This window comes from Panthera uncia (genome assembly GCF_023721935.1).
Source record: "Panthera uncia isolate 11264 chromosome B3 unlocalized genomic scaffold, Puncia_PCG_1.0 HiC_scaffold_1, whole genome shotgun sequence".
NCBI classification, from domain to species: Eukaryota; Metazoa; Chordata; class Mammalia; order Carnivora; family Felidae; genus Panthera; species Panthera uncia.
This window is the reverse complement of record NW_026057582.1, coordinates 105,643,039-105,655,217: the sequence shown is the minus strand read 5'-3', so window position 1 is coordinate 105,655,217 and position 12,179 is coordinate 105,643,039. Positions and strand designations below refer to the sequence as shown.

Below are 12,179 nucleotides of genomic sequence, written 5' to 3'. Positions count from 1 at the left end.
ACCTTTGAGTTGGTGGATGAGAGTCCAGGGATTGAGAAGAACATGTCCAATAATGATACAGAAATGAAAATCTAGAAAATAAGGAAGACTGAGGCATGGCAAATATGAGGCTACAAGTGTTAGGACCAGATGGTAGGTAGACCCAATTGGAGTTTTTCCTGCCTGAGTTTATCAGCTTGATAGAGGGTAAGTTACAGATAAGGTACCATGTTGATAACCAAGTTTATGATTATTTTTTTTAAGTTTATTTATTTTGAGAGAGCATGAGCTGGGGAGGGGCACAGAGAGGTGTGGGAGAGAATCCCAAGCAGGCCCCATGCTGTAAGGGCAGAGCCCCATGCAGGGCTCCTCCGTATCACAAACTGAGATCATGACCTGAGCTGAAACCAAGAGTCGGCCACTTAACTAACTGAGCCACCCAGGTACCCCTAAAAAAATTTTTTTTAATGTTTATTTTTTGAGGGAGAGAGTTCAAGTGGGGGAGGGGCAGAGAGAAAGGGAGACAATAGAATTCAAAGCAGGCTCCAGGCTCTGAGCTGTCAGCACAGAGCCCAGTACGCGGCTCCTGAACTGAGATCATGACCCAAACTGAAGTCAGACGCTTAACCGACTGAGCCACCCAGGCGCCCTTATGTATTTATATTTTTAAATGTTTTTTTTGTTTTTTTTTTTTAACATTAATTTAAACTAGGTCTTATCTGAAGGCAACCGGAAAGTTAACCTGACAGGTGTCAGAGGGGTCTATGACCCAAATGGCCCAGTGTGGCAGTTACTAGGAAAATTAACTTATTTTGAAAGAATGGATTTGAGACAAGCTAATCAAAAATCAATGCTGGGTTTATTAAAAAGAGACTGGCAATCGGACTTACAGAGCCACCATTCACGATGTGTTCATTTCTGAAAAATCCGTTTCCACAGTGACCTAATTGCACTTTAACGAAGCTGTAATTAATAAGGATGAGAAAACGTTTTGTGCATTTGTGATCTACCCATTTCCAGTCGACTAGTCCATTAGGTGACACAGAACATTGGATGTTAATGTTAAAAAGAAGGTAAAACATTCACAAAACAGCTCTTTTAATGAAGTAAGAAGAATATCTCACATTCCATAACTGTTCGAAACATCCAGAAGAGCTAGGTCCCTTATCTCTTCTAGAAGCATGTACAGGCTTCTTCCCTTTGTTTGGCAGTATTTTTGATAATCTTCCTGGATGATGTTTACTTTGACTTCTTGGGCAAGCTGAGCTTCCTCCACAGATCTGGTTACTTCTTTCACTAAATCACTCTTTAGCAAGAGGGAGCTCTGATGAAATAGTTCTGTATCTGGTGACATGTACGGTTTGTTGCTTATTATTTCGAGCCTGATTGTATCAGAATGGCAGCGGGAGGCCTGTACAGATATTCTCACCTATCACAGAGGAGAAAGATGCTTATTACCAGATCACATTCTTTATACTTTACATTCAAAGCGAGGCTTAATGTAGATACGGACTTACTGTTACGTGGTCAAACAAATGGAACGTAACAGATTCCCCTCCTGTTGTGGTAGAGGTGATTTTGTTTTGAAATCGCTGCAGGGATCCTGGTTTCCATTCAGAATGGCCATCTGGGCCGCAGGAGATCACCAAACCATCTTTATTTTTTAGATAAGCAGCCCCTTTAATCCCAAACCTGAATGAATCATGGCCAGAGTAAAAATCCAGAGATAATGTATTCTTAGTATACAAGTCTTATATACTTAATCTAGAATGTTAGTTTCTCTTGTAGATTAAAAACAACTTTTTCTCTCATTTACCCCCAAATATTTCGCTGAGCAGGTGGAGCAGTATTTTGCTCAATAAGAAAGTAAAATCCTATCTGCCCACTAATAACAGATGTACTAGATTCTAATCTTTATACTTATGTAGTGCATTATTCTATAGCATGTACATCTATTATATCATGTACCTATAAATAGTTCATATAGCTATTTTAATCATAACTGATGGACTGTTTGCGTTCTACATGATTTCTTAACAACTATTGTGTTAGATGTAACATACCTTGGTATAAATAGAAGCACGCCATTTGTTCTAATTGAATATATGACCCCATCAGATATGCAACGCTCCTCATCTTCTGGATCTTTGTCTTTAAAATACATGCACTGGAAGAGCTCAGTGGACTGTTTCTGAGAATGCTGTGCTGCCTGGAAGAAGAAGCATAACCCAAAGCATGTTGACATTCCCGGGTGAAACATGGAATTTATACTCCCACAGCAAAGATGTCTCTAAAAAGGCTATATTCTAGAAAATTATTAATACAAATATTTTTCAGATATTTGGGGAAAATATCTAACCTATCATTAAATCTCCTAAACACACATCGTTACTTCAGGGCGTTCGTTTATAAATGTATTGAGAGCTATGTAAGAAACTTTACGATTTTTCATGTTATTTCATTGGTTAGAATAATGCTAGCATTTAACTTGCTAGAATATATGGTACTTCATTCCACTACAAAATAAAGCTGATATTCCCTTAGTGAAAGAGATGATGGATAAGAGAACTTAAAATCCTCTCTTACTCGGTTTCTGTTGTTGATATGTCTGCATAATTCCTCAAGATCTTTGTTGCTGAACAAATTGTCCTTCATTTCCATTTTCTTATCTTTTGAGATGGCCGCCATTAACAATCGGTGTACTACGATATCTGAGTATCTTCTTATTGGAGAAGTAAAGTGAGTGTATTTATCCAATGCAAGGCCTTCAAAAGGAAACCAAAAGATGGAAATCAACAAAAAGACATACTTTTAAATGACTCGCTCAAGGTTATGGCCACACAAAAGAAAATGCTATCATTCACCATAATGATGGAACTCTTCCTCTGCACACGACCCAGTGGAGAAATACAGTGCATTAGACATCGCCTGCGTGGCCATCGATCGCAGCAACCTGTTTACAATGGGATCGTTGGGGTCATTCGCGTTATCCAGAGAATCAGCCAGTGTTTTATTGGACCTGACAAAAAAACGGAAAAACTTTTATTTAGTCTGAAGCGATAATTTACCAAGTCAATACTCTGTGGGACATCCTTGTCACTCAGAAGAAACTAAGTTTATTTTGGATACGTTTTAGAAGCAACTCTAGTTTCAATTATAGAAATTATAGAAATCTAGTTTGCTTTTAAGGTTTAAACACAGCAAGTATATCAATTTAAATACACTTTTTAAGAGTAATGTACTGATACCTATGTGGTTAAGTTAATGCCCAGCACATTGGAGGTGATCAGATACTTCTTGAAATGAATTCCTAAGACCCTTAACCTTAAACATCCCTTACAGATCAAAGGGTGGGCTTTTTGAAAATCAAGAATTATGGAGCCAGAGGGAGTTAGAAAACTAAACTAAACTAAACCTGAGGTGTACAAGTAAAAGAAACCTAAATTATTTTCCTTTTTTTACAAAGAGAAAAAGAGACAGGAAGTACTCTATTTACCCAAATAATTTTTAAAGCCCAGGAAATAAAGAATTATATTAAAAAATGAAATGCACAATGTAGCACATAATTTCACTTCTGTAGTGTAGCCCACCAAGAAACGGAGGGAAGAAAGGCGGAAAATGAGAAGCAGGAGCATCAAGAGAGTACAGGCTAGTGAGAGCCTTCAAGTATGACAGATGTGGATTTAAAGCCAGGTTCTTCCTTAAGTAACTGGTGATCTACAGGTAAGTCACTTACCCTCAGCAGCTGTAATTCCCCATCAGTAAACTACAAATGACACAAGATGTCCGAAAGCACTTACACCAAGTATGCCTGGCCCTCACACACAGCTCACCCATCCACCAAACAAACCAACAAAAGATACTGTCACAGACATGGGTGCAAAAAAAAAAAAATCATTTTGATAAATAAATGCTATTTTAATTAGCACTAATCTATTACTTGAAACAAAATATTGAAAAATCCTCTATACATCTTACATCTTTTTTTTTTTTTTTTTTTAATGTAGCCATTAGCTATTTTTGTTTTGAAGTAAACCCAGCATCGGGCTTAAACTCGTGACCTTGAGATCGAGAGTTGCATGCTCTACTGACTGGGCCCGGCAGGTGCCCCGATACATCATTTTCAAAAGGGAAAATCTTATCCTGGAGGGGGGCGGTAAAAATGTCTCATTCTATGAAGTGATGATATAAATTTACCATTGGTGTGGTGTTTTAGGATATTGCCTCAAAGATCTGGTGCATTTTTAAAGTACTGAAATACATGGGATTACTTCTTAGTATTTGCCTAAGGGGCAGATGAAATTAAACCAGGCTCCTTACTTCTGCATTATGAATTGTAGTGGATCAACATTATGCCTAAATAAACTTGTTTTAATTTTAATCTCTATACCTACGTTGTATAGTAAATGAAAAAAAGCTAACAAGTTTTCTATCTTGGGGCAAAGAGCTGGCTGTCGCATTTTAAGAACGACAGTAAAACCGGTGCACGGTACTCCCTTCCCTCTGCCCCCTCAAAAGAGGAATTACCGTGTATCTATGAAGAAGCCTTTTGCTTTAGCACATTCTCGCAGTTCAGAAAAAAACTCCTGGTGTGGAGGAGGGTGTTGGCGTAACAAGGCCTGATGCGGGAAGCTCTCCCAGATCTTCTTGGCTACCCAGTGGTTGGCCAGGATCATGCATTCAGCCACCGTCTCATGGACCTCCAGGGGCTGCTTCGGGATGAGGTCATGAATGTTCTTTTTCTCATCCAGCTGAACACGAACCTCTACCCCTTCCAGTTCCAGGGCGCCACAACCGTCTCGTTTAGCTCGGACGTGGCGTGCAATGTCGGTCAACTTTCCAATGGCCCACGCTAGCTCCTCTAGCCTGGCTTGTCTGGTCTTCTCATCCAGGTCTCTGAATTCTGGAATATCATCGACAATGTTGAAGTTTCCGTCCAGCAGTTCCTGGGCTGCTTCATAGAACAGTTTGTATGCTGATCGGATAATGGTTCTGCGATACCACACTTTCTTAATTTCATAGGAGGTTTTATCCAATTCCCACATGACACTTACAGCATACCTACAAAACCAGTAATGCTGACATCATTATTCAATTCTTCCGTTTTTTTTTTTAATAAAAAAATGTGTTTAATGTTTATTTTTTTGAGAGACAGAGCGTGGGTGGGGGAGGGGCAGAGAGAGGGAGACGCGTAATCCGAAGCAGGCTCCAGGCTCCGACCTGTCAGCACAGAGCCAGACGCGGAGCTCGAACCCATGAACTGTGAGATCATGATCTGAGTGGAAGTCAGAGGGTTAACCGACGGAGCCACCCAGGTACCCTCAATTCTTCCATTTTTGGGATAAGTAGAACTAGACTCTAAATGTACCTGGACAGGTTTAGTAAAGAACCGCTTTGCCACCAAATCACTCTACTTAAAAACCTATGCAATAGGGGCACCTGGGTGGCTCAATCAGTTAAGTGTCCGACTCTTGGTTTCCACTTAGGTCGTAATCTCGTGGTTTCTTGAGTTCAAGCCCCACTTGGGGCTCTGTGCTGACAGTGTGGAGCCTGCTTGGGATTCTTGGTCTTTCTCTCTTTGCCCCTCCCCCACTCCTGCTGTCTCTCTCAAAATAAACTTAAAAAAAAAACTCATGCAACATATAAAAAACAAAAGGCTAAATTTCCTAATATATAAAGAATTTTTTAATTTTTTTTGATGTTTATTTTTGAGAGAGAGAGACAGAGTGTGACGGGGGTAGGGGCAGAGAGAGAGGGAGACGCAGAATCTGAAGCAGGTTCTGAGCTGTCAGCATAGAGCCCGACGTGGGGCTTGAACTCACGAACTGTGAGATCATGACCTGAGCTGAAGTCGGACACTTAACCGACTGAGCCACCCGGGGGCCCCTGTGAAGAATTCTTATAAATCAATTACTAATAGATAAAGAACTCAAAAAAATGGGAAAGGAACATTAAATAGTTCACAGAAAAAAATACATAAATGACTGTTAAACATACACAAATATGTTTAACTGTACTCATAATAGGAAAAATGCAAATTAAAACCACCTATCATTTTCTTTCTTTTTCTTAAAAGTTTATTTACCTATTTTGAGAGAAAGAAGCAGCAGTGGAGGGGCAGAGAGAAAGGGACAGAGGATCCAAAGTGGGCCCAGAGAGTCCAATGCGGGGCTCGAACTCACAAACCATGAGGTCATGACCTGAAGTCAGATGCTTAACCAACTGAGCCACCATGCGCCCCTAAGATACCATTTTCATCTATTAAGATTGGCAAAGATTTAAAAAGTACAACATATTGTGTTGGCAAGGCTTTAGGGAAACAAGCATTCTCACACGGTCGCGGTGGGAATATAATTGGTTTAACCTTTATGGAGGGCAATTTGATTACATCTCTCTAAACACACATGCATATACCCTTTGACACAGAAATTCCACTTGTAGAAATTTATCTTCCAGATACTCTAATTTTAAAAATGTGAAATGACTTATGTTTCATGTAATTCAGTACAGTTTGTAATAGCAAGACTGAAAACAATCCAAATGTCCATAGATAAGCAACTGTTATTAATATGGAATGATCTCCAAGATACATTTTTAAGAGAAGAAAAAGCAAGGTGCTGAACAGTGTATATATATCACACATACACACACACAATGTCACCCTTTGTGCATAGAAGAGAGACCACACGTTCACATTTGCATGCATGTGCATTATATCTAGAAAACCACAGAAGAAATTGGTAGCTGGGGGAAAATGGTAGAAGGGAGCCTTTCATTAAATATCTTTTGGAACCTACGGATTTTGGTTTTATTACATATTCAAAAACATTATATTAACTATAAACATTAACTATAACAAACAACTCCCTACAGTTCATGATCGTCATGCAAAATAGCCTCAACCAGGCAATAGGTATGCGCAAAGTCGTATGCGTTTCTTTTTTTTTTTAACATTTATTTTTTGAGAGACAGAGCATGAGCGGGGAGGGGACAGAGAGAGGGAGTCACAGATTCCAAAGCAGGCTCCAGGCTCTGAGCTGTCAGCACAGAGCCCGACACGGGGCTCAAACTCACAAACTGCGAGATCATGACCTGAGCGGAAGTTGGACTCTTAACCAACTGAGCCACCCAGGTGCCCCAGTCGAATGTGTTTCTTCCCAGACTTTAGCTGAGTTGAAAAAGCCAACAACAGAGGTAGAAGCCGCCTCACAGCTAGATAAACGGAAAAGATGAGAGGAAGGGAAGGGAAGGCTAGAGAATAAATCTGCCTAAAACTAAGCGGGTGCGGGAGGGTACAGGGGGACAACAGGGGTGGGGAGCAGGGGGTGGAGCACATTAGAAAGAAGAGAAAGGCCAGAAGCAAGAGCACCGGGCATCACAGAAGAGCCAGGACAAACTCTGGAGATTAAAAAACCACAACAAACTATGAACAAACTCACCTATCAACGCCTCCCAGAAGAGAGCACAAATCGGCGCTGAGCGTGGAGGGCAGCATGTCATAGCGCCGGTCTGCTAAATAATAAGTGGTGGCCCTGTGAACGACACACGTGCGGGTGCGTGACCTTCAGCAGCGAGAGGCAGAAGTGCTGACTGCAGGGGCCGCGGGGAGGGAAATGGCCAAATCCTCAGTGCAAATCCCCCAAGGCTGTTGCTTTTTCATAAAGTGCAGCCGACTGGGTAATAAAGCTATTCCCATGCCCCCACTTTTCTAAGGGGTACTGCCTCGGGCTGAATGTTCTTCCACTGATAGGAAAAGGAAAAAGTGGCATGAATCTTCCTTATCTAGGAAGAATTGGAGTGTAATGATCCAGTATTCGTATGAAAGGGTATTCCTACCTGAAACATTTAGCTCATTGCAATTTAGGAGGAAAGTGTGTGAAAGGTTCTGTTGAAAAAAAGGAAAGGTAAATGGATCAAGGTACTATTTCTCTAAAGGGAAAGGGGAGTGGACCTCAATTTTTCTCCCCCTAGGAGGGATCTGCAGAATTGCACAGAATTGTGCAATGTTCGTTTTGAAAATCTGGGAGTGGAGAGGTACGAATGCGTTACAGCCACACACACATAATCATAGTGTTCATTTCAAACAGCATTACCTTGTTCTGGCTTCGATGTCAATATACGAATTTGGTGCCACAAAGTGTGTCACATCTGCAATGTGGACCCCAAGTTCCAAGTGGCCGTTATCTAAGGTTCTGACGGAGAGTGCGTCATCCACATCTTCACAGCCTTTCGGGTCGATGCTGAATACAAGATGGGTTTCCCTCAAGTCTTGACGTTCTCGTTCCTCTTCAGGACTCACCTTCCAGGGATTTCCTGGTGTGTTTACTGGCATCTCACACATCTGTCCAACAAGAGTCAGATATTCGGCAGTTCACACACCCCGAGTTTCCTAGGAGATTCTGGGCTCTCGAAGAGTCTCACTGCCACCTCCTAGAAGTCCCATTCATTCCCCATTACCTTTTGCAATTAACCTGCATTCGCTTCTTTGGATCAAGAATTATTTATCAGGTGCCTCATGTGTGTCAGGAACTGTGCGAGGCTCTGGAAAGGGCAGGAGCCAAGAAGAAAGACACAGTCTCCTGCCCCTGCGGACCCTTACAGTCTGTCAGGAAATGTGCCTGTTTCCGGCAGCTTCTTTAGTTATGGAGGTCAGATCGAGGATAAACAGAGGCTTATCAAGAGCACAACCTCTACCCATTTTCAAATGATTCATTTGTTTAAATGCAGTTGAGCTTTTAATTCAATCCAAGCCCTGAAAAAAAAGAATCAACGTGTCCCAAATACTAAAAGCCTATTCCTTAAAGATAATTTAAGCAGGACCAATCTAGGGCATTGTCTCTCCATTATTACTTGTTCAGGCCATCAATTTGCAGTTAAGTAGGCTAAATGAGAAGAGAAAATTCTAGTACCATGAAGTCTAACCCATGCTTTATTTTATTCTAACATTTTCACTAAGAGCTGTCAAAGCAAGTCAACAAATAATTTCAAGAAACTAATGTTAAACATAAAAATTTAATAATGTAAAATATTCCAAGATATTTTACTATTATAGCTACTGTTCTGTCAAAAACTGTAATGAAAATAAGAACACCCATCCACTCTTGATGGCAATGCAAACTGGTCCAATTTTTCTCGAGAACGATCTACTGATACATAAGAAAAGTCACTTAAATTTTTAATGCCCTTTGACTTGATAATCTTACTTTAAGGATTAGGTCTCAAGAAAAATGATGAAAAAGAAAAAAAAAGAGCAATGTTTGTAAAATTGTTTGAAGTAGATTTTTTTTTTATACTACTGAAAAATTAAACAGCCCAAGGCCCAGCAATTGAGGAAGACTTAAACAAACCAGAGTACATCAATACACAATCAAGTGCCGTAACCTTTACTAAGAAGTAGCTATGGCAATACACAGAAATAATTTTAAGCGGAAGACACAGAACAGAAAATAGCATGGACGCACTATGAATATAGTTATGCAAAAATAATAAACAAGATTTATGAGGATTTTATGAGATCATAAAGTGATGGAAATAGCTAATGTTTAATGTTTATTGAATTTGTGTTTTCTGCCAAGGTTACAGAAACAGTTTCAGGAGCATGCTTTTTTGACCCACGGGTCAGAAATGTATAGAACTCAAGAAGCCGCCTCCCGCAGCTCTGTGCAGGGCTCTGGTTGAATGATTAGGACAGGGAGTGGAGCCCAGTAGGATCTGTAACTGGGGACCCTCGTGACTGCTGGGGATAGATATGTACTGACAATATGATACCGACAGACCATTTTTAAGCACAGTTGGAAAATGTAAAACTTTGAGAGCTGTGAGGCCCTAGGAAATGAACTATGCGCCTGAAACTGACTTCAGTCTGGTCCAAACACAGAATACAGAAGAGTGAGATTATTATCTGTGGCTTTAGTGAGTGGTTACCCAGTACAGCGATTTTTCTTCTTAATGACCAAACAACGAACAAATGCAAAAAGAAACTGTACGGAATGTCTTTCACCAGACCAAAGGACTCGGGGAAACCTGACCTGAGCTTCGGAGAAAGGGACCACCGAAATACTGTTTTCCACCAAGATGGTTGCAATTTCCCCTTCCAGATCCCCGATTCTTCCTAACACACGCACAAAATGTCCATTTGGATACACGGATGTTGACTCCCAGGAGTCGATGCGCACAACTACCCTGAAGTCCTGCACGAAAGAGAGAGAAAAAAAATCCACTAGCCCAGCACCGGGAATTAAGTGGGTCAATGAGAAGCACCAAACAAACAAGAGATAAACAGCACCCAGCTCCAAAAAGAGTGGCCGATGTAACAGTGGGTTTTGTGTTTTGTTTTCGTTCTTGCTGTTTTACTAAATTGCCAGATGGTTATGTAAATGCCTGGCCCGATGCTTTGGAGGGAGGCAATACCTCTCTCCATCAAATAAGTAGGCTGGAAATTTTATTCTGTTAAAGAAAGCCAATTGTGGGGTGCCTGGGTGGCTCAGACACCAGTCTGACTCTTGGTTTTGGCTTAGGTCATGATCTCACAGTTCGTCGGATTGAGCCCCACGTTGGGCTCTGCACTGGCAGTGAGGAGCCTGCTTGGGATTCTCTCTCTCTGCCCCTCCCCTGCTCTCATGCAGGCTCTCTCAAAATATAATAAATAAACTTAAAAAAAAAAAAAAAAGAAAGAAAGCCAACTGTAACACGTTCTAGTCAACATTCACAACACAGAGGAAAACCTCAGTGTGCATAGTGCAAATTCAATTTCAAAACAAAATCTCAATTTTGGGAGCATGGGAGATACATCCTACTTTCTTTGAAGTTACTCTCTAATTTTTAAAGACATCTGTTGGTGGGGAAGGAGGTGTCAGCGTGAGCTGAACCCCACAAGCTCTCAAATTTCAGCAAACCCACGGGTCTGGAAAGCAGTGGTTACGCTTGGCCTCAGAGAGCCCGCGGAAGGCTTCAAGAGATGCAAAAGGTACACGACGACCCAGTTACTGGCTGGGGACGTCCTGCTTCGGTGTCTCATTTTACAAACTGCACATATCAAATTGCAGATATCAAATTGGACGATGCCTACACGCTTCGCCACAGTACAGGTTAATTTCTAACTGTCTCGTGTATGTCTTCTCCCCAGTGCTATATTCCTTTATGGATAATCGATTCGGTGAAGTATCACTATATCATCCCTCCAGGGCAGAGTGATCGTATTTCTATATCCCTTGCTGGAAGAAAGCTTGTTAGTGTTGGCAAAGCGCATCTATTGAAAGTTTCTGTGTTGGACAGCTGGATAATGTATGCACTCTGTAGCTGTCCTACACAGCTCTTTCTAGGGCAGTTTCTCTCTGGCCTTCATTTATTAACCAAGGACTATTTAATAGATGGTTCTATATATTTAGAATTTAAAAAAAAAAACACCAGGATCTCGAAATGCCAGACGCCACCCATAATTTATCCCTTCTTATGCAAAGGAATTAACAGGGTTTCCTGGGATAGCTCAAAAGCTGGCAAACACAAAAGCTGGGGAACAGGAGAAGTACAATGTCAGCTACCTGGAGGGTTTCTGCTTGCTGAGTGCTAATTCGGATCTTGGGGATTCTGTAATCCCAAGGCGTAACTAGGATTTTCTGAGCATTTTTGCCCTGAGATTGGACCTCTTCTTTTGATGGAAATGTCACCACGTAATCCCGCCAGTTCTTCTGAAGGATGCCCACCACTCTGCCTTTGGGAAAACAAAACAAAAGAAGGCCTTAACTGGTGAGATGTCACCTATCTAGGCGCTGACTAGCTCGGCAGTGAGGAAGAAAACAGAAAACACAACGACCCGTTCGTATCAAGCACACACCCACACAAGTCGAGAAATGCTTAAACGTTCGCCTTAAAGATGCCTGCTAATTTTTTTGAAAGATCACTTTTTTTTTATAACATTGTGAGGATGCCCTCCCTACTGTGGGGTCCAATGTGACATTTAGAATCCATTGGTCCCACTTTCTCCTTTGCCCTTCCCTTATCAACCTCAGGTTTAGGTATGTTGGGAAAAGCCAGTAATTTTCACTTTTTTCAACTCACGCCCTCTCCTGTGCGTTTTCCCTTTCTTGCATTTTCCCACCAGCCAACATCATTTGGGCCAACCTTATATACAGAGAAGTATTCTAATCATAAGCCTGATTGATGTACAGCACTTTCAATCATCATGGACTACGGTCAAGAAA

The 12,179-nt window shown here is 41.2% G+C and overlaps 1 protein-coding gene across 4 annotated transcripts in view; it reads right to left on the bottom strand.

The window, feature by feature from the left end:
* Positions 1-819: 819 nt before the first annotated feature.
* DIS3L (DIS3 like exosome 3'-5' exoribonuclease) overlaps positions 820-12,179 on the bottom strand; it is a 34,456-nt gene continuing 23,096 nt past the window's right edge. For 2 of the 4 annotated variants that reach the window (XM_049613779.1, XM_049613781.1), the window contains exons 8-17: positions 11,520-11,689; positions 10,008-10,169; positions 8,073-8,320; positions 7,419-7,511; positions 4,507-5,040; positions 2,844-2,998; positions 2,566-2,744; positions 2,043-2,188; positions 1,497-1,671; positions 820-1,408 (exon numbers count right to left, since the gene is read on the bottom strand). In XM_049613779.1, coding sequence (XP_049469736.1) covers positions 1,100-1,408; positions 1,497-1,671; positions 2,043-2,188; positions 2,566-2,744; positions 2,844-2,998; positions 4,507-5,040; positions 7,419-7,511; positions 8,073-8,320; positions 10,008-10,169; positions 11,520-11,689 — 2,171 coding nt within the window. In that variant the 3' untranslated portion in view covers positions 820-1,099. The remainder of the gene's footprint in view (positions 1,409-1,496; positions 1,672-2,042; positions 2,189-2,565; positions 2,745-2,843; positions 2,999-4,506; positions 5,041-7,418; positions 7,512-8,072; positions 8,321-10,007; positions 10,170-11,519; positions 11,690-12,179) is intronic. The other 2 variants (XM_049613780.1, XM_049613782.1) reach the window with 2 other exon arrangements.